At 45.6% G+C, this 26,674-nt stretch overlaps 1 protein-coding gene across 1 annotated transcript in view; it reads right to left on the bottom strand.

The window, feature by feature from the left end:
* col25a1 (collagen type XXV alpha 1 chain) overlaps nt 1–26,674 on the bottom strand; it is a gene marked incomplete at its 3' end in the record, with an annotated part of 165,243 nt that overhangs the window by 45,259 nt on the left and 93,310 nt on the right. The window contains exons 4-8 of the mRNA XM_080543435.1: nt 14,360–14,386; nt 11,391–11,417; nt 4,169–4,240; nt 3,290–3,406; nt 1,926–1,961 (exon numbers count right to left, since the gene is read on the bottom strand). Coding sequence (XP_080399561.1) covers nt 1,926–1,961; nt 3,290–3,406; nt 4,169–4,240; nt 11,391–11,417; nt 14,360–14,386 — 279 coding nt within the window. The remainder of the gene's footprint in view (nt 1–1,925; nt 1,962–3,289; nt 3,407–4,168; nt 4,241–11,390; nt 11,418–14,359; nt 14,387–26,674) is intronic.

Consider the following 26,674-nt stretch of genomic DNA (forward strand, 5'->3'; position numbering starts at 1 on the left):
CCTCTTCAAAGACTCAACATTCTACCACATTTCTGTGGAATAGCCTGTCTGGCCTTGTTAGAAGGTCAGCAACAGTTACCACTTTTGTAAAACTAAGACCCAAGACTCAAGACCAACCTTTTAAACCTGCATAAGCTTGCCTCCCCTTCTCCACTGCCTTTCCCCATTGCCCATGTCAAAATGATTGTCTACCCATTATGCTTTTATTTATCTTATGTCTTTTATTAATGTAGTTGGTTTGTATATGATGTACTGTATTGTGTATTGAGAGGTGAAAATGCACTTTAAAACTAAATAAAGTAAAAAATGTAATTTCTTAGTTTTGGATTTATATCTCCACAATTGAGTAATTCTGAACCGAGGGGGGGTGACAAGGGAAACATTAGCCAAATGTCTCAAGACACCTGACAACCTGCAGAATGCTACCCAATGAGTTTGAGTATGGCTATTGGGTGACCAAAATGTGTATATTTGTCTCATGTTGCTTTAAAGGCAGATGGATTCCCAATAATGGCATTCTTCCTGGTTGAAAGAACATTAGTGTCACAGTTTGTAGAAACTGCTGAAACATTAAGCCTTGAATCATTAATTAAAAGTGTGCAGGGTATATTTTTCACCCAAAGAGCTATGAAAAGTCTTGTGGGACTTGTGGGACAATTGACTTACAATGGATGTGCATCTCCCTCCCTCTCTCTACCTCCCTTTCTTTCTATTTCTTCAGTCTCTGACCCTTTCTTTCCACTCTAACAAAAAGCCAGTGATGATGGAATCAAAAAGAATAGCACCTCTCTGTGCTTCTCTGGCACCACCCTGAACTTTTGAAAGTTCATATCGCCCAGTGTGTTTGTTTGTCCCGTTTTCGGTCCTCACGTCCTTGGCATTAGAAGATATGGGCCGGGTTGACATATTCTATGCATCTTTATGAGGGAATTTTCATTAAATGCCTTATTTGCTAAACACCAAACGCCGTTTCCAATTGCTGTTAATTGGAACAGTTTGCTTAATGGATTTCATGTGTGAAAATAAACATTTTTAACAAGGTTTCATAAAATATGCCATTGGGTTTCACTATGGTTACAATAAAGATTGTACATTCCCGTAAACCACTAGTGCATAATGCAAGTATAATATTCTACATGAGAGACAGCTGATTTCAGCATTTGTTCCTGAAATTACTCTGACAAAATACTTTGTATTGCTTGATTATTGAATGAGAGAAAAAAAGTCAATTAAAATAGGCTTATGTCTATTTAAAGAGACACCACAGTTGGATGGTTTGCCAGTTACATTAATACATCCAAGTAGAGAAAAACGTGACAAGTCATAATTTTCCCAAGACTCAACATAACATGTGGTCTGAGTATAATTTCCTGAAGTAATCAAGTCAGTTCTGCTCTTCATTCTCAATATGTTCTATTGCAGAAAAAGAACTCTAACCGGGATATCAACATAATCCTTTAGCAATTATCACAAAAACCCCTTCCTGTGGTAACACTAACTTTGGAGTGCTTTTTGTGTCCCTGGATTCATTTGACATAATCAGTCAGTCAACTGTCTGATTCTGAGTCAGTTCTGTTACCACAGAACAAAGACATTTCAATCTGACTACCTAAAGCCAAACAACAATGTGTTACTTACATACAGTAGAGTATGGTATTTTTCATCCATATTCAAGCACAGTAAGGGTCCTCTATATGCCATTTACCATCATCTGTATATTGTGATCCAAATTCAGACATGGTGAAACTTAATCTTCTCAAACAAGTGTGCTGCCTTATGATTATACAGTTCTGCATCAGTGACCACATCCACAAAAAAACAAGAGGTGGTTATAAGTAAAACTGATTGAAGAAAGAAAAAAATCTTTGAAGATACAGTACATCCCAAAGTGTATACTGTATAGCATAACATAATGAAGTGCTTACCATTGGACCGAACTCTCCTGTGGTGCCTGGATCTCCCTGCAACAAATATAAAATGCCCAATTAATGGAACAGCAATGACATAATCCACTTTGAACGTTTGAGAGCATAGTTGGCAGTAATAAAAAGATTGGACTCCACAACCATTCAATCATTACTATTTCAGAACAAGAAGAAACGCTGTAGCTGTTGTCTTCTTAAGTAGACTTCAATCTGTGAACATCAGACTAGAAAAGGTTTGAGTTCGTAACAGTTGGACATCAGCATTCAACACTCAGTTCATCAGTTCATCAGTTCATCAGTGACAGTATATTCCACATCCTAAATATGTTTTTTGGACAGTGTTGATGGTTGATTCCTAAGAACCGCTCTGTACATTTGCTGCACTTCCATGTTGTAATTTAGCCATTGTAAAGATGGTTATCACACAGCTCCACCTGTATCTGTCACTGTCACTGCTCAATTATGTCATTATACAAAGCATCATTAGAATCGAGAGAAGAACAATATGATTGTGTATGTTAGCGTATTTGTCAGGCTAGGACAGGCCATTCAAGACTAATTTGTTAATTTCCAAACTGCTCCGCTGAAGCCAAGCAGAGAAATGACTGTATTGTTTGCTGTTCACGTTGTGACTCACATTTGTATGATAATGTCTTCCTCCCTCTCTCAGAATGATTCATACGAGCAGTTATTTAAATTGTGACTGAGAGCTGCAGCAAGAGAAGTTTAATCTCTTGGAAAAACGGAACAACCATAACAACCCAGCTTCAATTGCTGAAATGAGCAACTGGGAAGGGTTGAAAAACAATAATGATCCTAACTTGGAGCAAAACAGATAAACAACACTTAATATTTTTGCACTCCCACTGTGCATTGAGCCAAAAGAACAAAGATCAGTTGGAGCCCTGTGAGGGTTTTATGACAGAACATAATTGACAGGCTTTCATACTTTTCTTTCTTTTTTTCACAGGCAGAATGTACATAAATTAGCACAATGCCATTGACAGGCTCGAACACATGGAAGAAGTTACGTTTAATGGAAAGCAACAGAGTAATCATAAATCGAACGATTTATGAAAGATTCTTGGAAACCGGGTGTTTTTTTTGCTAAAGATATAAGGGCAATCGGTTACAGTTGCAGTTTGCCTTGTAGTCATTAAAAGGGTTACCTCTCTTTGCCATTCTCTAGGCCAAGGACAGTGATGGGCTGTACCAGTAGAAACACCGTCCTCATATTGGGCTCAACCCTCACTTGAGATCCGCGCACATGACTCAGAGGTGGGGGGGTTTTTGTGCAAATTTGAGTAATACATAGTACATAGTACATACGGATCTCAAGTAAGTGTTCTGCCCACTGTACTCACCGCCAGACCTGGCACACCCCGGGGCCCGTCCTTGCCTGTGTCCCCTGGTGGCCCCCTGGGGCCAGGAGGTCCTGGGGGCCCTGGAGGACCCGGTGGGCCCGCCTGACCCTGATCTCCCTGCCAGGAAAAGTTATTTCATTAATGTATATCAAATTGGCTCCAGCAACATAGACAAAGACCAGTAGAGCAACAGAGAAGTGGAGATACTAATGATTGATTGTGCATGGGAACTGGGAATCCTTCATATGGAACATGATGGAGATGTTAAGTCAATAACACCGATGTAAGACTGAAAACATGATGCACATGTTAAGTATTATGTGATTTAGTGAAATATTGTGTAGGATCACTTCTGCTGTGAAAATTCCCAATTGGAATTTCCAATGGGTTTAATAAAGCAAATGCTAAGTGCTAAATGACTAAGACATTATTTAGTCTCATTTTGTCAACAACACTAAGCTTTAACAGTGACAAATACAAATTATGGGTGTCAGATTTGTAGTCCAATATAAAACATTTCATTTCAGTAGCTAGCTTTTTAGCAACACATGACAATGTGTGATTATAATAAATGTTACCTTAAAACATTTTTTTATTTTTATTTAAAGAAATACTTTTAAGGGCCGGTTTCACAGACAAGGCTTAAGCCTAATCCTAGACTAAAAAACATCTTCAATGGAGATTTTACATTGAAAGTGTGATTTAGTCCAGGACTAGGCTTAAGCCTTGTCTCTGAAACCGGCCCTATAGACTTTCCTCTAAGATGACAGAAGGAGTATCTAAAGGCTGGCATGCAAACAGAGGAATGAACAGATAAAAGTTGTCAGGTGAGAGGCCTCTTTGGTAGCAGAGAGAAGGACGAGCAAGATCAGCCACTACCTTAATGAGACGCCGCTTTATGAGCTGCTGGTCAGCGGAAAGAAAGCCATGATTGATCTTAGGGAAGACCATCTGAGCAGGTGTGTGAAGAGGTCAAGAGGTCGAAGTTCAGAGGTGAGAGAGGTTGGAGGAGGATGAAGTCCCAGAAGAAGAGGAGGAAGGAAGCAAAGGGCAAAAAAATGTTTTCAATTAGCAGAGTTGCGTCACGAGACCCAACACAACGCCTTCACGGATAGGTGGAGAAATCCAAATTTTTCCACTGTGGAGAAGGGCATCGGAAGTCTCTGCTTCATTTTTGGAGCCAGAGCCCCATAATTACCACCTCAGTGGTGCTGGGACACCACACTGGGCTCGCAGACCTGGGAAAAATGGGAACTTCTCTGTGAAGGCGCTGTCATCACAGTAGAGCTTAGTGCCAAGTCAGACCCTGGGAGCTGCACACACTGAGACGAGCTGCTTGACCTTCTGAAATACGGTCCATTTGTAACCCTGTACTTGTAACCCTATAGCAACCTCCCTGTCAGTGTCCATCAGTATTACCTGGAAGGATGCATCTCAAGAAAGATTATGGGAGTTGAATTTGTTTGATGGAAATATGATTCATATATGAATGAATGAATGAATGGTCTTTATTGTAATATATATGATTCATAATCCATGATATATATTTTGCACTAAATAGCCCATTGAAAATAGTTCTCTGAATTGAGAGATTTGCGGTGAATCATGGGCATGGGCTTTAAAAACATTTTGCCACTTTGGTTTATCGTTTAATGTGCCTTTTGGAGTTCCTTCCATTTATTTTATCATCAATGGACATTAGCCAGACCATGTCTTGGTTAGAAAATGTCAATTCTGGTCCTAATCAACTACACACTACTGGGTTATAAAAAGCTGCCTTGCTTTCAATGGAGCCTTGGCATCTTGAATGGAAAGGACACCCCCTCGAGTGAGAGATTGTTGGTAGCAGTGGGGGATACAGTAATGATTGATTGGCTGTGATTAATTAGATAGGTTTCTGTCTGGCACTGATCTGTCATCAGGCATGCAGTAAGCTTTCAGATGCATTCCCTCCCAATGTGTGTCGTCCAGGGGCCTGACCAGGCAGCTAAGCTACACCAACAAACCTTGACAGTCAGGATCTGATTGCTGTGCAAAGCAGCCAGTGTAGGCAGACCAGGCAATCCCTATAGGGACAGACAGCACAAGATGGCACAACACACAACACACAATAGACAGAGCTCCAGACACAACACAATCCAAAGTTATGAAAACAGTTACGCCAAGGGGAGAAGTCAAGCTTTCTGCTTCAGATTACACTAAATTGAATGTGAGCGCCATGAAGAGACAAAAGCTACTGGTTTCATTGTTTAGTCTCCTCACAATTCCTTGCTAGCAATGGACTCAACATTTTGGTTTAACTCATCTGCAAGGCAAGGGAAGCAGTTCTGAGGGGAAATCTGAATTTTACATGCCAACAACATCAAACTTTACTCTGAAGCAGTTAGCTTGGATGGTTCTCTTTATTGTGTGCCACACTTGTCAATGCAAACCATTTGTCATTTATTTGTATTCCCTGATTTTGAAAATGCCCTTGAATTCCCCCTAAATATTGTTACATTTTCACCATACTTTTTCTACATTTACCATTTAATTAAATCCAGGTTTGGTTGCATGGCTTGAATGCAAGTTGTATGATCTCTCTCTCTCTCTCTCTCTCTCTCTCTCTCTCTCTCTCTCTCTCTCTCTCTCTCTCTCTCTCTCTCTCTCTCTCTCTCTCTCTCTCTCTCTCTCTCTCTCTCTCTCTCTCTGGAAGTTCAATCAAATTGACAAAAATAATTTGCTCCTCAAAACATATTTATGACAGCTGTGATATAATCTTGAAAAGTGAACAATGGATAATTGACATGCCTCACTTGTAAGGAGGAGACAATAGTCTACAGTTGACCACTGACTTTAGTCATGAATCGACCTGATACCATCAAGGGGCTTACATGTTTCATTGAGTTAAATTCCAGGGTTTTCATATTGTATGTCAGCTTGACCATCATGGTTCAGTATTCATGCTTTTTAGGGTTACTTGGATGATACAAATACATTTTGAGACATTGAGATTCCAGTTTCCATATACTATGTTGGTGTGCTTTTTGCATGCCAAATGCAATAGAAACATATTATCTTAAAACAGCAAGGAGTGAATGACACTTTATGTATGTTTATTATTCTGTTAGAATGTTGATTTATAGAGTAGGTTCATTGAAACATGGATTGGTAGGGGTGGGGGGGTTGAAGTAAACAGAGAGCCAGTGTGGGTTCAGACATTCGTTCCAACCAACGCAATAACACACCTGATACAACATATTAAAATATTGATTAAGGACTAGTTTATTACTGCTTGGCTGGACACAGATGATATTCATCATCCCGGGATACCAACTTTAAATACAACCTGTCTTTTTAAACAGAATTGTTATGCCATCCCACACTGCCTATCCAGAGAGTGAAGATAATTCAAAACGTATGGCTCATTGAGTAGATGGGATCTGAGACAGAGCTCACTTCTGTTTCTGTTCATGGGTGAAGAGACGGATACACTTACACTACAGATAATAGCTACGCCGTATGTAACTGGGATAGACGCGCAAATATTTCCCATTGAGTTATTTACAACCGCGACACATCTTGAAGACAGAAATGGAACTGGGCACACGAGCGCTGGATTAGTAAGGCGGTGACTAAACAAAGAGTCTGGGCAGAGAGGCTGCCGCTCCGCCTGGCACTGGGACGCTGCTCTGGGCTTGACTTTATTAGTTATTAAGAACGGTTCGATTCATTTTGCTGGGAGACAGTGGGACTTAGCATTGATCCCCAATGCTTTTACGAGATGCCAGTGGTCTGGATAAGCTCATTTTATACACAACAATGGCTTGGCCACAACATCCGAGCACTGTCAAACCTCACTGACACACTGCCTATGTGGTAAAGTCATGTCTGAGCAGTGGGAAACAATTAATTATCATCTGACCTATAGGAACCAGCCAAAAAAGTGTTGCCCCGCCTCCAGAAAAGAAAGAGAGCTTTGGGGTACATCAAACCCACACCTCTAGGTGTGAGTTAGTGTATTTGCCGCAGCAGGGACGCGGGAAGGGGGGTGCTGAGGGTGCTGCAGCACCCCCTAGCGGCAGGCAGAAGGAGCTCCTCCTGCCTGAATTTAAAAAATAAAAATATTATTCAAACAATAATTTAAAACAATATAATAACTATTGTTGCTTTTGGGAATAAAAATAAATGTGTTTTTTGTAATAAATGTAAAAATGTGTTTGTTAGTTTTAATGTTAGTGATCACATGGTCATATCTTGCTAGGGAATCTCTGAGTTCTTTAGCAAAAATGCTAAATCAGCCAGAACAATTGAAGTGGAGTTGGAAGAAGATGCTGAGCTTAACAACACTCCCATTAATGCTCTACTGTCGGACGTTGTTGAGAAAGAGCAACAGACGGCCAGAAACGTATTAGAACTGATATTCAGATCCATCCGATTCTTCGGCAGCGAAGGGCTTCCGTTAAGAGGCAATAACAATCGACATGGAGTGCTGTCTGTAATAATGGTCAACATCATGTTTGTGGACATTGTGGGACACTGTGAGCTGAGTGGAAATTACTGTAAATTCCAACACATTGTTGGTAAAATATTTAACGTTATGTCTTTGTAGTGTGTGGGTGCGTGCGTGCTTAACTATTATTGCCCGTGCATTGGGGCCCGTCATTATGCCACTGTGTGCGTGTGAGCGAACGAGCAATCAGCGAGAGGGAGGGAGAGAAATCGTTATAATTTTTTCCCTGGCAATTTTTTTCCCTGTAGCGTATATAGACAGCACCTCAGCACCCCCAGTCAAAATACCTTCCCGCGTGCCTGTGCCGCAGTGTCGCTGCATTCATGGATATGGGTGAGAATGGTTATGATGACATGGTGGTTGACTGAGAATCCCAACAATTTACAAATCCCTTTGTTCTGTTTTTCCGTCTGATTAGGATGCTGGATATTCGGTAGATTTTATTGGTGTGTCTATGCCTGCTGCAGGATGATTGTAATTGTACACCCACCCACCAACCCACCCACTCGCACGCACGCACGCACGCACGCACGCACGCACGCACGCACGCACGCACGCACGCACGCACGCACACACACACACACACACACACACACACACACACACACACACACACACACACACTCACACTCACAAACCACTACCACCACCACCACCAATGCAATGTGCTATTGTCCCAAAGAAATATATGTGGTGTTGATTATGAGTCCTATGTGCAGATGGATTCAATGAATTAAGAAATGTACTGCACATTCATATAAACCCTCAGGCTTGTTATCAATTTTGCATCTCATCAGACTTATCTTAATTTCAGGGCTTCTGATTTTTAGGCAAGCAACAGAATGCGAAACCCCTTTGATCGTGGAAGAAAATTGAAATCTTGGAAATTGAATAATGTCCTCAACATTGTTAGAGAAGATTGTAAATTATTGGTTGAATTCCAAGATCGAAACTCTGAAATACAATGACTGTTTAATGACAGGAAGCCAAAGCACTAGACAAAAGAGGACATTCAGAAGTACTGACAACCCTAAAATCAGACTCTTCTCTTGAAGACCTCACATGAGTCTGCATGTGGGCTTATACTTGACAGCTGTAGTTGGCATCATCATTTAAAGGAGACCACACACCTTGCTCAAGGACAGCCATGGCCATTAACTCAAGCTAAATGTCATGCCTGGCAGTAGCCTGAACAGTGGCTACACTGCTTTTGTTTGTGTAAACTAGCTGATATTTTATTTTCCGCTTGCATAGCCTTTGACCTTTTGGCCCTGCCCTCAACGCCTAGAGCCAGCAGACTGGTGACCCTCACATATGGGGAACAGGGGACGGAAGTCACCGTCTGTAAACCCCCTGGAGGAATGGTGGCCATGTGGCGACTCTCATGCTTACTACGGTCGGCAGGTCCTCTAAGAGCTCTTGGTTTGACCCCCACACACAGTGGAGCACAATGTCTATAAGGACATACTTGGAACACATTTCTGTGAAATGGGGATACAGTTCACAACTCTTTGCGATTTCTAATTTGCTATTATTTTAAAACGACTAGGGTTGTCATATTGCACATAGTTTTCATATTTATAAGCATTTTTGTTTTCTCTTAAATTTAAATATCAGACATTTCCCATATGAACAACCCGATAAGATCATCAGTGTTTAATTAAGACTATGAATCTATACTGCTGCTTTTCTTAAGTGTGGCATAACTCACTCTTCAGCACTGGAAAGTCAAGGACAAGAACCACTTCTCCTATTACGGCTTCACTCATTTAGACAATGTTGATAATATGGTTCCACTACATTAACCTACTAATCTAATGTACAAAGTCAATATGTCATCTTTGTGGGTAATTAGATTGGTTTATGACCTAGTCTGGCTTCATGCCCCTATAGTCCTTCACATGCATGTGACTGTGTTTGTGTGTGTGTGTGTGTGTGTGTGTGTGTGTGTGTGTGTATATGTGTGTGTGCGTGTGTCTGTGTGTGTGTGTTTGCATATACTGTACAGTATGATGGAGTGAGTAAGTGTAGGGTTAGGGATTTCATTATTGCAAGTTAAAGAAACCATTGCATTGTGACTGCAACACATTTATTTATACGAGAGTACGAGGGCATGGAGATTCCTGGGACTACTCTTTCGACTGCTCTCTGGTGCCCGAAAAAATAAATGGTTTTACATCATGGCAGATGACTTCTATTTCCTAGGTTAAAAGGGTACAAATTAATAGGCTAACCCAAGAAATTCTATCTGGAAGGAAAAGTGTGCTTCTTAACCTAATAAAATCTAGAATGCTTGCCTGGTGGGCAATGGTCTTTCTTTTTACTCTCAAAGAGAACTGCCTGTGAGGTTTCACCTGATCAGGCAATCAACTGTGTCTACCATTCATGGTATAAATGTAAATGCGACTGAAACATTATTAGAATGTTTGGAATTCATCTGAAGGTTTGGGTTAACAGTTGTCATGAGGATTATTTATGTGTCTGCATTGGTATGAAACCAAAGGCGCTGTCTTATTGCTTTGAGATCGCAAATCAAATTTGGAGGAAAAAGAATGGTCCCCAGAACAGTGATGCAATAAATCAGGACTTTGAGAGTTTGAGAGTAACATCAGCTTCTGATGTTAGTGTGGGCAGGCGCCATCGTAGGACTGGCATTGGATAATTAGGAAGACTGCTGGTGGTCTGACAGCAATACAAAACCTACAGTCTTAGTTCCTCCTTATTTTTAACCTCTGTGTGTTCTCTGGCCTCAGGGAAATCAATTAAAGGCACTTTAAGTGACTATGACCCTGCGCAATCTACCCATGACGATGACGGATAGAACATAAATGCACTAAGGAACCTGGGGAGACCGGACCCAGTTAATGCAACAACAAACAAAACTGCACAGTCTGATAGTCTGTATTTTGGGGAAAGCTAGTTTTTCAGCCTTTAGTTGAGAAAAGTGAGTGCTTCAAATGAAACAACTCACTCACTGCTGGTAGGTATTGGACTAAAGTAATACATTTCAGAGCTTGTCAAGCGAGGCACAGCACTCACATTATCATCATTTAGATGGTGCGTTTTATTGAAATGTCAAACAACTGAGCTGGAAATAATTATAGTCTTGAATGTGATTTCTCGATGTGAAATGAGTCATGAGTAATTACAGAGAAGGAGATAATAGCATATATATATATATATATATATATATATACATGATAAATAGGCTCTGAGTATACAATTCTGCAGATATCTTATGCACATCAACTCCATGACTCAGCTGCATGACTCCTGCGTTCCAGCTGCAGTTAAGATGTCTGATTAGCAACTTGAAATAACAATAGGCAAGTCAAATGTGTTTTTTGTTTTGTTCTCAAAAGTATGATTTCATGCAGTTCTTTCCTTGAGTATTTGCACTTCTGGCCGAGCCATCTCTGATTTAGATATTAAAAAGAAGTATTAAAACTCTCGATACAAAAGTAATACTACAGTATCCCTGGAATTTCATGCATTTCAAACCTTTTACCCACAATCTTTTTCCACAATTCTGGCGAGGGTGACAGATAGTAACACCAAGCCACACTCATCAGGCAATCAGGAAAGGACAAGCCGGAGCAAATCACATACCCGCGGTCCCTGGTCGCCTTGATCCCCCTGCAAGAGAAGACATTGGGATGAAATGCAAGTATAGACCAGACACATGATGCACACACACACACACACACACACACACACACACACACACGCGCACTGTACTCTACCCACACATATATGTGCACACACCCATGCACATACACCCACACACTATCACATACAGAAAGAAGAAAATCGTTGAGGCGTAATTCAAAACACATTGATGAGGAAAAATAATACAGGCGACCTCAAATATTCAATATGCGGTTGAGAGTAAAATCACTTATGATAACACAGACTGACGTGAATAGAGGAAAGGGGGGAGAAGTGAAAGGAGGGGGAGAGGGCCAGTGGTGGGGGAGAGGGCCCGTGGCGTGGGGGAGAGGGCCAGTGGTGGGGGAGAGGGCCAGTGGTGGGGGAGAGGGCCAGTGGTGGGGGAGAGGGCCAGTGGTGGGGGAGAGGGCCAGTGGAGGGGGAGAGGGCCAGTGGTGGGGGAGAGGGCCAGTGGAGGGGGAGAGGGCCAGTGGAGGGGGAGAGGGCCAGTGGAGGGGCAGAGGGCCAGTGGAGGGGCAGAGGGCCAGTGGAGGGGCAGAGGGCCAGTGGTGGGGGAGAGGGCCAGTGGTCGGGGAGAGGGCCAGTGGAGGGGGAGAGGGCCAGTGGTGGGGGAGAGGGCCAGTGGTGGGGGAGAGGGCCAGTGGTGGGGGAGAGGGCCAGTGGAGGGGGAGAGGGCCAGTGGAGGGGGAGAGGGCCAGTGGAGAGGGAGAGGGCCAGTGGTGGGGGAGAGGGCCAGTGGCGTGGGGTTGGGGTGAGGCATGCTGTCTGTTATTGAGGAGGGGAGACCCCAGTGATCTCTCTCCTGGATCGTTGCCTGTGGGTTCATCACTGTGGATAGAGAACTACCTGAGGGGTAGTTGAGGGGGTAAAAAAGTATCAAGAGACTCTGTTTTAACTGTTTTAACACACGTGTCTGTGTGTGCGTGAGTGTGTGTGTATTTGAATGGGGGGCATGTTTCTACCACAAAAGGTTGGGAGTGAAAAGTCAGTAGATTTCTGTTCAAAATGATCGTGGAAGGGAACACATTTTGGGCACTGGACCCTTTTTAACCCCAGTGTGTGTGCATGTGCGTCCGTGTGTGTGTGTGTGTGTGTGTGTGTGTGTGTGTGTGTGTGTGTGCTGCTCTGAGGCCCCCCAGTCAGGCTTATGATAGTATTGAAAAGAGCATCAACGTTTCAAAGGAAGGTAATTGCTGAACAAAGTTCAATAAAACTCTTTTTCATGATTATGAGTTTTTTTCAGATGAGTCAATTTGCTGGTGTAATTTTTGACTTAGCCAACGTTAATGAGAAAACCTTCATGAACTACCAGTGGACTGGCACAATTTCAGAGTGTGCTTTCTTCAACTTTGGGCGGGAGATTGAATAGTTGTTCCAACATCAAAACACAGCTGCTGGGGTTGAATGACGGGGCAAACGGATGCAATAGCGGTCAGTTACCTTGTGTGGACAGTCAAATAAACCCACATGTTTGTGTCGTGCTGAGAAGGATTTGTTTATGTGTTAATATGTCTGGGGAAGGTAAGGAGGGTTCATTGATTGATTTTGAGGGATCTGACAGAACAACAGCGATTGACAACAAACTGAATTGACCCAACAAAAATACCAACAGCTATCAGGTGTCTCTCTCAAAGAAATGGAGACAGGAAATAATTCCACGGCTGTATACAGAAACTCTGTACGCTCATAAAGAGCTACTGGGTCTGCAGGCTTTCCTTCCAGCCTAGCACCAACCACGCTGCATCCAATTTCTTGTTGTCAGGACTGACGACTGATGATCAGTTGGTATGTGCTGGGCTGGAGCAAAAGTCTGCACGGCTAGTGTTGGAGCCCTGTTTTGGAGAGATGTATATGTTACGGTACATGTGGGAATACGGTACATGTGGGAAAACTAGGGTTAGGGTTAGGTGCTAGGGTGACTTGGTACATGCTGGCATGTCTAACCCTAACCCTAACCTTAACCCTAACCCTAACCCTACCCCTAATCCTAACCCTCACCCTAACCGTAGCACCCTAGCACCTAACCCTAACCCTAGTTTTCCCACATGTACCGTATTCCCACATGTACCGTAACATATATAATTTGCCATGCCTGGACTAGCATTGCTCAAGACAAGGGCAGCTTATGTAGCTCGTGTGTGAATCCCGGGGACCTCAGACATGGTTTTAATCTTCCCAAGCAAAAGCACATGGGTGCAGATTGGTCCCCAAGTCCTTCAGACTTATAAAGAGACAGTGTGGTTATTTCTTATGCTCAGCTGCCATTTGATGGAGGGATGCTCAGTGAAGCGTTTAAGCACTCCGGCTCAGGCCCTCGTGTAAAGCCATTAATGTAGTGTGCCACGGATTTGTGAACGACGTGAGGATTTAAATATTCAGAACTAAGACTTGAGGTTAAGGGTGACATGGCATTTTAAATGGGAATCACAGAATACCATGGCAAAACTACATTCTTCATGGACTTTATGGATACATTTAATTAGGGAATAAAATAAAAGCATGTGTTTAATGGTTTTGACCCTAGAAGTATAGTATGTGAAAGGGGAAAATACCAAGGAATTTGGATCTTGTCCCTCCAAAAGCCTTCTACTGTCGTCAAAGGCAAAACAATGCATAGAAAATAGAGATGATATTTTTCTACTTCTGTCCTGGGATTCCCCCAGGGTTGTGCAGGGTCTAGCCCAGTCCACCTGACTTAATTCCCCCAACTAATCATCAAGTCCTTGAAAAGTTGAACCAGGCATGTTAGCTCTGGGCTCGAGCAAAAATGTGCGATCTTGCAGATAAGCCCAGATAAGCCTAGGACTGGAGTTGAGGAACACTATCTCATAGGAACATTCAAATTAATGCACTAATGACTTTTGTTGTTATATATATATATATATATATATAGGCATTCATGTACTTACTTTGTCACCCTTTAGACCAGGAACACCCTATTGGGAGAAAAAAAGATGAGGTGAATACAGAAAATAAGTGCAGTAGTGTGCCATGCAGATGCAGTGCTACAACACAGTCTTATACAAACATAACTAAAGCCCAAAACAGAACACAAATCAACTCCATGTTTACTCATATGCATCAATCCAGCAATATCCAACCAACCAAAGTATTGGCAAACACAGTAGTGGGCTACAAATTATGCCTTCTCCGAGGGACCACTTATTTTTTAACTTTTTACATAACAGTTTTTCTGAGGTAATTGGATGTGCTACATTCCAACGTCTGTCAATCAATGAGCAAAGGCTCCTGGGTGGGCCGGCCCTGTAAAAGGTCATGGGTGAACAAGAGTATTTGAAGGCAGGATGCAGCAGTCAGTATGCACAGTAATAGTCCTAATGAGTTCCTTCTAGCCCAACGTTTCCACCTTTTCTGTACCAGGGAGGGACCAGTATACTGGGGATTTCCCCCTTCGAAACATTGTTCCTGGGGCCATAATACTGAACTGTATAATATGAAGGGTGCATGCTGTAATCTGTTTTAAGGGCACTGAGTCAATGTTTTTGTTTGGTGTTTGTGGCCTGTAGAGTACTGAACAATTCCAGATTACCACTACCCCCCTAGGTCAGATTAAGTAAACAACTCCGCCCTGGGCTCTTGAGAATCCAACAGGCAGCATAGAAAAATCACAGGTGAGATGCTTGGGAATGCTGCGAGTTTATTATCCTCCAAGTTGCCTGTTCAGACAGATTGAACATTTCAGATTGAACAGATTTTGCTCAGGCATTGGTAAACCCTGCTGCCTTGCACAAACCTCAGAGAAAACATGGCTGGTTGTGCACTGAATAATCTGTAGATTGATAGCCTAAAAATGAGGCTGGTGTTTATGTTGTTCTCAGTACAAGAGACCACTGACCCAGAATAGCATGGTTGCAGACACAGACTGTGGTACAGTACATTGGCACACCGTGCAACGAATGGAAGGGCTCCAAAGGTATTCCAGCCCTTCTCCTCAGCCAAGTTTCACAACACTGTGCTGAAGTAATAGTGCTCCAACTGGGTGTTCAACCTTTCAACCCTTCATCTGTCTCGAGTGTTCAGGTCCCAGTCCTAATGGGATCACCCAATCATGTTGGGATGAGTGGCAGCTGTTTGATTGCCAGACGTCTGATTGATCCCATTACCTGTGATAGGGCCTGGGAGTACCAGCTCATGGGAACTGTAATTGTCCTCCTGGAACCCTTGTTATGATCTATCTTCACTTCTGAAGGCAGAGGATGGTGTTTCCATGGCTGGCCTCCCTATGAAACCCTCAATAATGTCGAACATACTGCTCACTAGAGAGCCTGCCATAAGGACCATTACAATGGGAACATGTTTATTTTCCTTTGGAACAGTGTATCACAAAACAGGATAACTCGTTTTGCCAGCTGACTTCAATAAATATTGAGCTCTTGATTTTCTGGTTCATAAAGAGAGCTAAAGTTGTGATAGATCGTGGTGATTATCACGTTAGTTATACCATGCCTATTTCAAGTCTATTTTTCTCTATGAAAGAAGAAATATTAAGTTGTTTCTGAATGTTTAAGATTTGATTTGACACACTATTTTACCTGCTTAAGACACACTAGGGCTACGTTCACACTGCAGGTCTTGATGCTCAATTCCGATTTTTTTACACAGATCCGATTTTGGGGTTTTAAAATGTGACCTATATTTGACCTAGGCCTACATTGACTCCAGAGTAAACATTCCACGGCCCTGAACAGACCCGCATGTGCAGAAGGACTGTGCACTGTTTACAATAATAATAATAATAATAATAATAATACATTAGTGTAGTGCCGGAGGAAAAAGGAAAGACGTAGGCAACGTAATGATAACTGTTTAATCAAAATAACAACTTGTACTCTCCGTACAGGACCAGGAAATCGATCACCAAAACTCTTGTGTCTAAACAGGAAGTTGCAACGTTAATAATCCTCCCCTCTGCCCCTAGTGCCAGAACTGGTTCCCTCCCACTACACAACCAACAGTAAGAGGAGAACATGAACCCATAATGTAGTCACTACACCAGCCCCCCCAGTGTTCACCTCAATATTGGAAATCCTCACGGCGAGGAGGGCGTATGGCCCGGCCCCTACGATCGTAGGTAAAGTCAGGAGGTGCGGGAGGAGGTGTGACATCGCCCATCACGTCCTCCTGCAGGGAAGGACGGGGGGCAGTGACGACCGGGGGCTCGCGAGCTGCGGGGGGTTGTCGGGGTCGGAGGGGGGAATGGCCAGGGCGCTGCAGGGGAGGTAGGACTGGAGGCCGGCCTCTGCGCGGTGGCAGGGCCAAGTCCAGGGGCAGTTCAAGGTCCAAGTGGGCCGGTTTGAGGCGATCAACGGACACACACTCAGGCCTACCCCCCATGTCAACCATGAAGTTCTTGGCTCCGGCCTCGATGACACGGAAAGGCCCGTCATAAGGAGGACGTAGTGGAGTCCTGTGGCCATCATGACGAATGAAAACGAACCTCGCTGAGTGCAGCTCCGGGGGCACCCTCGAAGTAGGGACACCATGCTGCGTAGTCGGGACCGGGACGAAGGTCCTGGCGCTGTCCAGCAGGGAGGCGCGCTGAGCGGCGGCGGACCAGGGCTCCGTTGACTTGGGAATGAAGTCACCGGGGACCCGCAGCGGCTGTCCAAACACCAGCTCAGCGGACGACGACTGGAGGTCCTCCTTAGGCGCTGTCCTGAGCCCCAGCATGACCCACGGCAGCTTGTCAAGCCAGTTGCTGTCCGTGAGGCTGGCTCGAAGGGCGGCCTTCATGGATCGATGGAAACGCTCACAGAGCCCGTTCGCCTGCGGGTGATAGGCGGTTGTGCGGTGGAGCTTGACCCCCAGATTCTCCGCCACCGCTGCCCACAGCTCTGAAGTAAACTGTGAGCCACGGTCAGAGGAGAGATCAGCAGGGGTGCCGTAGCGGGAGACCCACACCGCGATGAACGCCCGGGCCAGGTCGGGGGCTGTCGTTGCGGAGAGCGGAACTGCCTCCGGCCAGCGAGTCGTCCTGTCCACCATGGTAAAGAGATAGGTGTATCCGTGCGAGGGGGGCAGCGGCCCTACCAGGTCCACGTTTACATGATCGAACCTCCGCCCAGGCACAGAGAACTGCTCCAGGGGGGCCTTGACGTGTCGATGCACCTTGGCGCGCTGGCAGGCGATGCACGTGTCTACCCAGGCCCTCACATCCCTCTTGAGCCCATGCCAGACGAATTTCTCTGACACCAGCCGTGAGGACGGTTTCCTACCAGGGTGAGACAAGCCGTGTATCGCCTCGAAGGCGGGGCGCCTCCAGTTGGCGGGGACCACCGGTCGTGGCTGACCCATGGAGACGTCGCACAGGAGCGTGGCCCCTGCGTCACCGAAAACCACCTCTTCTAGGCGCAGTCCTGTGTCCGACAACTTGAGAGCCTGGACGGCGGGGTCGGCGGCCTGGTCTGCAGCCATGCGCGCGTAGTCCAAACCCAGTTGGACCGCACCAACCACCGCCCTGGAGAGACAATCCGCGACCTGGTTGGACTTCCCAGCAACGTGCTGGATGTCTGTGGTGAACTCGGATATGTAGGCGAGCTGGCGCTGTTGGCGGTCGGACCACGGCTCCGCCACCTTGGACATGGCGTGCGTGAGTGGCTTGTGGTCCACGTAGGCCGTAAACTCGCGGCCCTCCAGTAAAAAACGGAAGTGTCTGACAGCAAGCCACAGCCCGAGGAGCTCCCTGTCGAATGTGCTGTACCTTTGCTCTCTGGGAGACAGCTGGCGGCTGAAGAATGCAAGAGGCTGCCAGGCGTCCCCAACCCACTGTTCGTACACCGCTCCCACAGCAAAGTCAGAGGCGTCCGTGGTGAGAGCAGTGGGTGCCGAGGGCGAGGGGTGGGCCAACATGGCAGCGCGGGCCAGGGCCGCCTTGGTGTCCTGAAAGGCTTTGACACGCTCCGCCGTCCAGTCCACCGGCTGCTTCAGAGTCTTGCCCTTCTGGGCATCGTACAGAGGCCGCAGGATGTGAGCGATGTGGTGGAGGAAGCGATAGTAGAAGGTTACCATCCCGATGAACCCCTTGAGCTCGCTGATTGTGCTGGGGCGCGGGAAAGCAGCGACAGCTTCCACCTTCGAGGGGAGGGGGGTCACCCCCTCTGCGGAGACCCGGTGCCCGAGAAAGTCGATGGTGTTCCGTCCGAACTCACACTTCGCCGGATTGACAATCAGCCCATGTTGGCTGAGCCGTGTGAAAAGGGCCCGGAGGTGGGACAGGTGCTCCTCCTCCGTGGTGCTTGCGACGAGGATGTCATCCAAGTAGACGAAGAGGAATGGTAGGTCCCGGAGCACCGAGTGCATGAGGCGTTGGAAGGTCTGCGCCGCGTTCTTCAGGCCGAACGGCATCCGCAGAAACTCGAAGAGTCCAAATGGCGTGATTACGGCCGTCTTAGGGACATCCTCGGGGTGCACCGGCACCTGATGGTACCCCCGTACCAGGTCCACTTTGGAGAAGAAGCGTTTGCCTGCCAGGTTCGCTGAAAAGTCCTGGACATGTGGGACCGGGTAGCGGTCAGGCTTGGACGCGTCGTTGAGGCGGCGGTAGTCCCCACATGGGCGCCACCCGCCGTCTGACTTAGGGACGATGTGCAGGGGAGACGCCCAGGGGCTGCTCGAGCGCCGAACGATGCCCACCTGCTCCATATGCGCAAACTCCGCCCTGGCGATGGCCAGCTTCTCCGGGTTGAGGCGCCTGGCCCTGGCGTGGAGGGGAGGCCCCTCGGTCTCGATGTGGTGCTCCACTCCGTGTTTCACCGTGGGCGCGGAGAAGGTGGGCTTGGTAAGGTCGGGGAATTCGGCGAGCAGCCGAAGGTACTGGTCACTTTCGGCGAGCGTATTGGACCACCCGCTGTAGACCGCCTCCCCCTGCGTACAGGCGAAGGAAGCGAAAGTCTGTGAGTTGACCAGGCGCCTGTTCCCCACGTCCACCAACAGGTTGTGGGCGCACAGAAAATCCGCACCAAGGAGGGGAAATGTGACAGCCGCTATGACAAAATCCCACGAAAAGCATTGTCCTCCGAAGCACACGTCCACCGCCCTAGTGCCATAAGAGCAGATAGGTGTGCCGTCCGCGCCTGCCAACTGCGGACCACGCTCCTCCTTCGCCACATCCGATCTCTCTGCCGGAATGATGCTCCACTGGGCACCTGTGTCACAAAGAAAACTGCGACCAGAGGCGGTGTCTTGTATGAAGAGCAGCCTGTTGGTGACGCCAGCGCTCAGGGCCACTACTGAGTGCCGGCCCCGCCGTTTCCCGTCGGTCCGAAGGTGCAGGGTGAGCGGCACCGTTTGGCCTTGGCGCCAAAAGTGGCGTGGTAGAAACAATGGCCCGCAGCGTTACCCTGCTGGCCAGAAGGTCTGGCGTCATCCTTCGCTCTCCTGCGACGGTCGGGTGGCGGGGCGGCCGCGGGAGCGAGCAGGTCGGGGGACCGTTGAGGCATGGCCAAGACGAACCGGTCCGCCTCCCTGGCCAGGGCGCGGGGCTCCATGATGGCGGTGTTGGCCAGCGCCATCCTAACTTGAGCTGGCAATGTGCGCATGAACAGCTCTGCGAAGAGGATCATGGGGTCTTCTGTACCGAGCAGGTTTAGCATCCTCTCCATGCGCGCAGAAGGCCTCTCGTCACCCAAGTCCGACATGGCAAATAGGCGACGCACCCTCTCCGCAGTGGACAGTTCAAATGTCTCTAGAAGCAGGGCCTTGAGGCGCTCATATTTGTTCGTCGTCGGGGGAGCAGACAAAAAACCTACCACTCGAGCTGCGGTGGAGCTGCCCAACATTGCCACAGCATGGTTGTACCGGTCGTCGTCGTCATCGATGTCACTTTTGTTAAAATGTGCCTCTACAATAGCAAACCATGCAGCAGGCGTTGAGTCCCAGAACTCTGGTAGCTTGAGAGTGGGAGTGTGCGCACCACGCGTTACCCTGACAGGGGATGGTGATGGCTGCCGCTGGTTTGAACGTCTTCCTCGCCCGGACATTTTGCAGGATTGTAATGTTCGCTCGCTGGTTTTTGTACACAATTACGTTAACAAAAATCCACGTCGGGGGTCACCAGTGTAGTGCCGGAGGAAAAAGGAAAGACGTAGGCAACGTAATGATAACTGTTTAATCAAAATAACAACTTGTACTCTCCGTACAGGACCAGGAAATCGATCACCAAAACTCTTGTGTCTAAACAGGAAGTTGCAACGTTAATAATCCTCCCCTCTGCCCCTAGTGCCAGAACTGGTTCCCTCCCACTACACAACCAACAGTAAGAGGAGAACATGAACCCATAATGTAGTCACTACATTAGACTAATTAGCGCTTTTCTAGATACTCAAAGACGCTTTACAAACTGAAAAGATCGAGTAGTCAAATAAAAAGAAACAAAAAAAGAAATAAAAGAAAGTATAGGGGTCTAATTAATTTGTAGATTACTAAATCTAAATCTAAGTGTCTTTGTAGGATACAGGTCTACTCTGTATACTGTCTGCAAGTATATCTAGATTTATGATATATAATATATATGATAACATGATAACATATATAGGATAACATGATAACGTTACAACCGGATTCATTTTCAAGTTTTTGTGTATTCATAAATCAGACCTGAGTCGCGTGTCGGCAAAAAAAACGGATTTGGGTCACATTTCACTGCAGTGTGAACGTAGCCTAAGGCACCCCTGTACTATGTACTAGTATTACAATTTGGGAAACACCTGTGTAGACTTGGAAGACAGACATACTGCACTAGTAGAGCTACTGTAAAATATGTATTCATTGGACAAAGTGGGGGATTTTAATAAAATTGACGAACATGTTTCTATTGCGTTTCTGTTGTAGGTATACAACAGAATTACTCAACAACATCACTTTTTTGTTGCACAGGAAAATTGCCTTTGGGCAACTATAGGAACCATTCACAAGCTGTTGCCACAAACGTATAAAATGCTGGACTGAAACATGACGACCAATTGCAGCTTTAATGCCTGTCTCACAGATTTTTCTGGCACACTCAAACACAGTGTTCATTTCTGTTAACAGAGCAGTTGGTTCACAAGCCTGCTGTACACATTAGTTAACAACTTCTGGGCACCAACAGTTAGTGGAAAGACATGAAACTCAACTCGCTTTATATGACTTAACATTTCATTAAAGTGGGATTGTTTTATAATAACTGTGGAAACATAATGGAAATGGCTTCTAGGGTGGACCACCTTTCTCTAGTAGAAAAAAACCCATATTGAATTCACTTAAAGGTGTTGAACTTATTTTTGTGCGCACAAAGGGGTGAAAATTATAATTCCCCTTTTTCTTGTCATGGGAAAGGAAGCAAGGAAGGTGGACCTCTAAAATGGGACCCTGCTTCAGTGTTACAGTATAACTAGTGCAGCTCTATATAAGCTTGGTGTAACATCACTGGCGGACTCAGGGGGGGGCAGGGGGGGCGACCGTCCCTCCTGGTGCCCCCACGGTTGAAAAACGTCTCGCTTAAGTGCCCTTTTGAGTGGCAAAAATGCCATTTTGAGTGGCGAAAATTAGAGGAAGTGTCCTATTGGTGCCCCTCCAATGGTCTAAACTTGACCATGTGCCCTTTTGAGTGGCAAAATTAGAGGATGTGCCCTATTGGCTGCCCTTCCAATGGTCTAAACTTGACCATGTGCACTGATGGGGTCCCATGTTGTGCAGTAGGTGCCCTTTTTTTCTTTTCGCCCCTGCCCTTCAAACAGCCTGAGTCCGCCACTGTGTAACATACATAGAGGCGGTCAGATCTGCCAGGTTTAGCGGGGGTCAACTCAGTTTCACCTCATTGCGGTTAAGGGATTGGATTTGATATGCAATTATTCTTATTATCATTAAAGGCAAATCAATGTAATACAAGAAAGAGGAAGAATACACTTCATCTCTACTTGTAATGCCAATGTATTTAGTTGTAGCAGTAATTATACTGTGTATCCCAAATATAAGAATACATTCACCTTTGTTACAACAATGGGCCTTTTGCATGTAGGTGTATCATCAAAAGTTTCCCATTCATCAATGTACATTCATGTACAACCTTTCATGGTGATCCCTGCCACACATTTGCCCTCACAAGCTCAAAATGTGTTGGTGTCCATTTGGCAGCATTGTGTGGCGGAAATGATTTCACCGACACAATTACACACCTGCTCGTTATGCTGGTTTTGCGCATCACTTGGACAGGCAGACGTCCACTGGAGCAGCTCCAGCGAGTAAGTACAGTGAAGGCCTTTCATTGAGCTCCATAAAGTGGTTCTCTCCAGCAAAGATGATGTTAGTGGTAAGGCAGGAGTGCTGTGTGTGTCTCTCGGTTTAGCAATAACTCAATACCCGCATGGTCTGACTGTGCCTTCAAGCTTCAAGAGTTCTACTGTACTTCAATGCATCACATATGTACTTCAAAACCCCCACTGAGATGTATATGTTACATCCATTCTGAAATAAATAAGAATGAAACATTGTCTTCTAAATTCTATTTGCAATGTCTGTAATGCAACATCCATAATGAACTGCAGGATACATTTACTGCCTCTGTCCAAATGCCGTACATGTAAAAAGAAACGTCTTCCTACTACGAGTGGCCTATGGGATTGTTTTTAAAAGAGGAAACCCCTGGCACCCCTGAGAGAAAAAGGGGGGGGAGAAACATGAACGTGCCTTCGAGGAACATGAAAAGGCCTGGGGGAACAGAGCCAAAACCACAGGGAACCTGGGGAACCATTGGCCCCAACTCCAATCTGATAATGTAACTTTCCCCACTTAATATCAATATAAAACAATAAAAAAACAATGTTAAATAAAACATCTTGGCTCTCTTTGGTTACTCTTCATATGTGGCCCTTGCACTTTAGAGTGGCTGCAGAGTGAAATATGGAGTGGCGTACAATCAAACCGTTCCAGTACACAGCCTGTGTTTGTCTGGTTGGCTTGAGTACAGTTGGAGAGACTTTTTCAAATCAAACTGATAAGTTCGGAAAAGTTTGACCGTAATAACCTTTTGGTACCCTACGACCAAATACTTTACTTGAAACGTCCTTCACAGACATTTTTGCCCAAACGTCTCGGTATAGTTTGATTGGACAATTATCTGTCTCTTCTCCCCCTTGATATTCAAGAAAAAACGGAAGGTTTTATTCTCATTAGCATTGAGTGAAACAGCTTTCCTTAGACGGAGGCCTGTAATCAACCAAGCACGAGGGCCTAGCCTGCTATTATCACTTTGTATAAAAATCCAGGCAGTGGATCGACTCACATGCTGGAAAAAAGACCTAGAGGGTTCTGTCCTGTCAGCCCTGTTTCAAATGCTTAAAGGAGAGGTCAGGCCACTGAATATCCATATTTCACTCGGTTATTCTGCTATAATTTTCCCGAAACATGATGGATGAGAGTTTGACAGCACTCGCCTCCGTCTGGAGCACGAGAGCTGGACCGCTTCCACGTCTTTCACTGTTGGTGACACGAGCGAAAACCATTCTCGTGGGTTTGGCGCATGATACTAGTTAAAAATAAATAAAAGTAAGCAATCCACCTAATCCAGAGGGATGGATAAAGTCGGGGATGGGGATCTTTGCACTATGTCTGTTTGGTATTGGTTTTCGTTGGTGGGGCTTGTTAACTGTGTTGAGATCCAGCAAATCAATCAATCAAACTGAGCTTACGTCCATGTAAAGAGAAACACTGCCAACTGCATTGGCTGATGGACACTGTTGGCCACATGGAACACATTATTCCATCCTGAGGCACTGGCATCTTGAAGCACACAAGCTAATGACTACCACTTTTACAACCTCTTTCTTTACAGCCATCTACTCTTTTTTTAAGCAACAACACAATATAAACGAACATTGTCCGTGTGGGACACACAACAACACAGCCCTCATAGGAACACAGGGGTAAGGACAATAGTGTTGAACCGAAGCCAAAACAGGGCCCTTGGAGGAAAGATTTGTAAAAGTCGGGAAAAAATTGTAGTTAGGAGACTCCAGCATGACTTGTGTCGACCCTCAATCAGGTCCAACCCTCTGTCCTTGCAGTCTGTCAAACTCTCCCAACTCTCCAATGGGGCCCATATGCTTGCAGCAATACGCCTGGCACGCTTCATCGACAAAGAATACCTGCTTCAAAGGAGGGACTTCGAGCTGGAGGCACTTATGGTGTCGTTGCCCCCCCCCACCCCCCCCTCTTATAGGAGAAAGAATATGTACGACATCCATGGCAGATCATAACTTATTCGTCACTAATAAAACTGGGGTGGCAATTGTTGTAAAACATGGCCGTAAAAAAAAAAGCTGTAATTTGAACTGGCTGCCACCTTAATGAAAATGGAGTTGGCTAGTAAAAAGGTTATATTGTATTGTGGTCCATCATCCACAAGGGTCACAGAAATTGGACCACAATGGACCCAAATGGGAAAAGCTCTTAGGAATTTTGAACGTTTGATATCCTCAAATTACACTTTATGGTTTATTGAAATAGGAAATTGATTCAGATCGTATATCATGCATATACCTGTATGAACCACAATGTTTAAATTCAAGCTTAAAAGTTAAAGGAAAACAATCTGCAACAAAACTTCAGGAATGTACATTTACACATTTGCATGGAGTTTAATCCAAATATGCCGATCATTTACGCTAAGCCTGTAAGCATTCCTTGTAAGCTCTCTTCCCCACAAACTGTCTCATGAGAGCTCTCTGGATAAACAAACCGATTATGTCAATAGTTAGAAGAGGTGGTGGTAATTGCAAAAGTCCATTTAGCCATTTCCAGACAGAGGACGTGATGGGGTTATCATTGCGAGCAATACTTTGGGCGCATTTTAAACAACACGCACAGGCCCGAATAAAATCCACCTCACATCCATCTGTTAGTTCTGTATGGGAACCCTCAATCATATTACTGTGGGCCCCGGGGAACTTTTTGGGGGTGGGAAGTTAATGGGGGACAGGGATGTGAGTAATCAGAGCAGAATGGGCAGGAGCGGACGACCACAAGTGGCTGGTGTTTGTCGGAGGAATCTGGATCCAGAGGTTAGGCAGGGATAGGAAAACCACACTGGAAAACTGACTTGGGAATGGCATCTGGTTCCTATATCCACAGTGTATCACAATTAGCCTGCATAAAATGGCTTTAATGTCTGTGTGTATGCATATGTATGTGTGTGTGTGTGTGTGTGTGTGTGTGTGTGTGTGTGTGCGCGTGTGTGTGTGTGCGTGTGTGTGTGCGTGTGTGTGTGTGTGTGTGCATTCATGTGTATGCTTGTGTGTATTTATGCATGAGCAAAAAAGTAAGCCCTGTTATTGTGTCATAAAACTCCTCCAGGCCCTGCTCTGTGCCAGCTGAGCTAATTAGCAAGGTCACCTTGGTACTGTAGAGCTGGGGAGGCCAGTCTGTCCTCATGACTTAGACCTGGGCAGGGTCAGCCTGAAGGGGATGAGGCCAGTGACAAGAACAGCTCGTTCCTGCATCTCCTTATCCACGTATCCCAGTCTGATCCCCGTCATTAGTAATAGCCTCTAAATGGTATCCACAGCATGGGGATATAGAGAATGTGAGGAGAAGAGTGGAAGGGGTAATGTGGGGGGGGTTCTCTGTTTAGCTGGAGTCCGGTTTATGAGGGCTGATCATTTCACTGTGAGACGAGGGAGGGACCACCAGAGGCGTGTCACCTCATTAAACCAATAGAAAAAGCTGTTGCCTATGCTTCTGGCCGATGCTTACATCACCGAGACAGAAAGCCTTGTTTTCAGCCACCATGATGAGGTCTACCCAACTAGCACTGCTGTTATCATTGATCTGACTACACACATGTTAAGCCTTTTTAAGGGGTGATCCCTGAAATATGGGATCAATCCAATTTCTACAGTTTCTACGGGACATGCACCAGTTCTGTACTTCAAACACTAATGATGTACCAAAAAAAAAAAAAAAGACTTGACATCAAACTCTTAATGTTGTCACATGGGTCTGGGGGGGGTGTCTGCCGTTACTGCCCTGAAGGACACACGTTTGAGTAAGCTTCCTCGGAGCAAAAGTGATCAAAGTCCAGCTGGAGTATGTTTTATTAACAGGTGCAGCACTGCAGTGCATTATGGATGATGGCAAGGGGGCTCTGACTCCCGCGTGTCACCCCCGTGCCTCTAATCCCGCCGCCACAGCTGCATAATTCATACGCCGTGACGGATCACTCTCTACTC

Source organism: Nansenia antarctica (assembly GCF_963989245.1).
Source record: "Nansenia antarctica genome assembly, chromosome: 12".
Lineage (NCBI taxonomy): Eukaryota > Metazoa > Chordata > Actinopteri > Argentiniformes > Microstomatidae > Nansenia > Nansenia antarctica.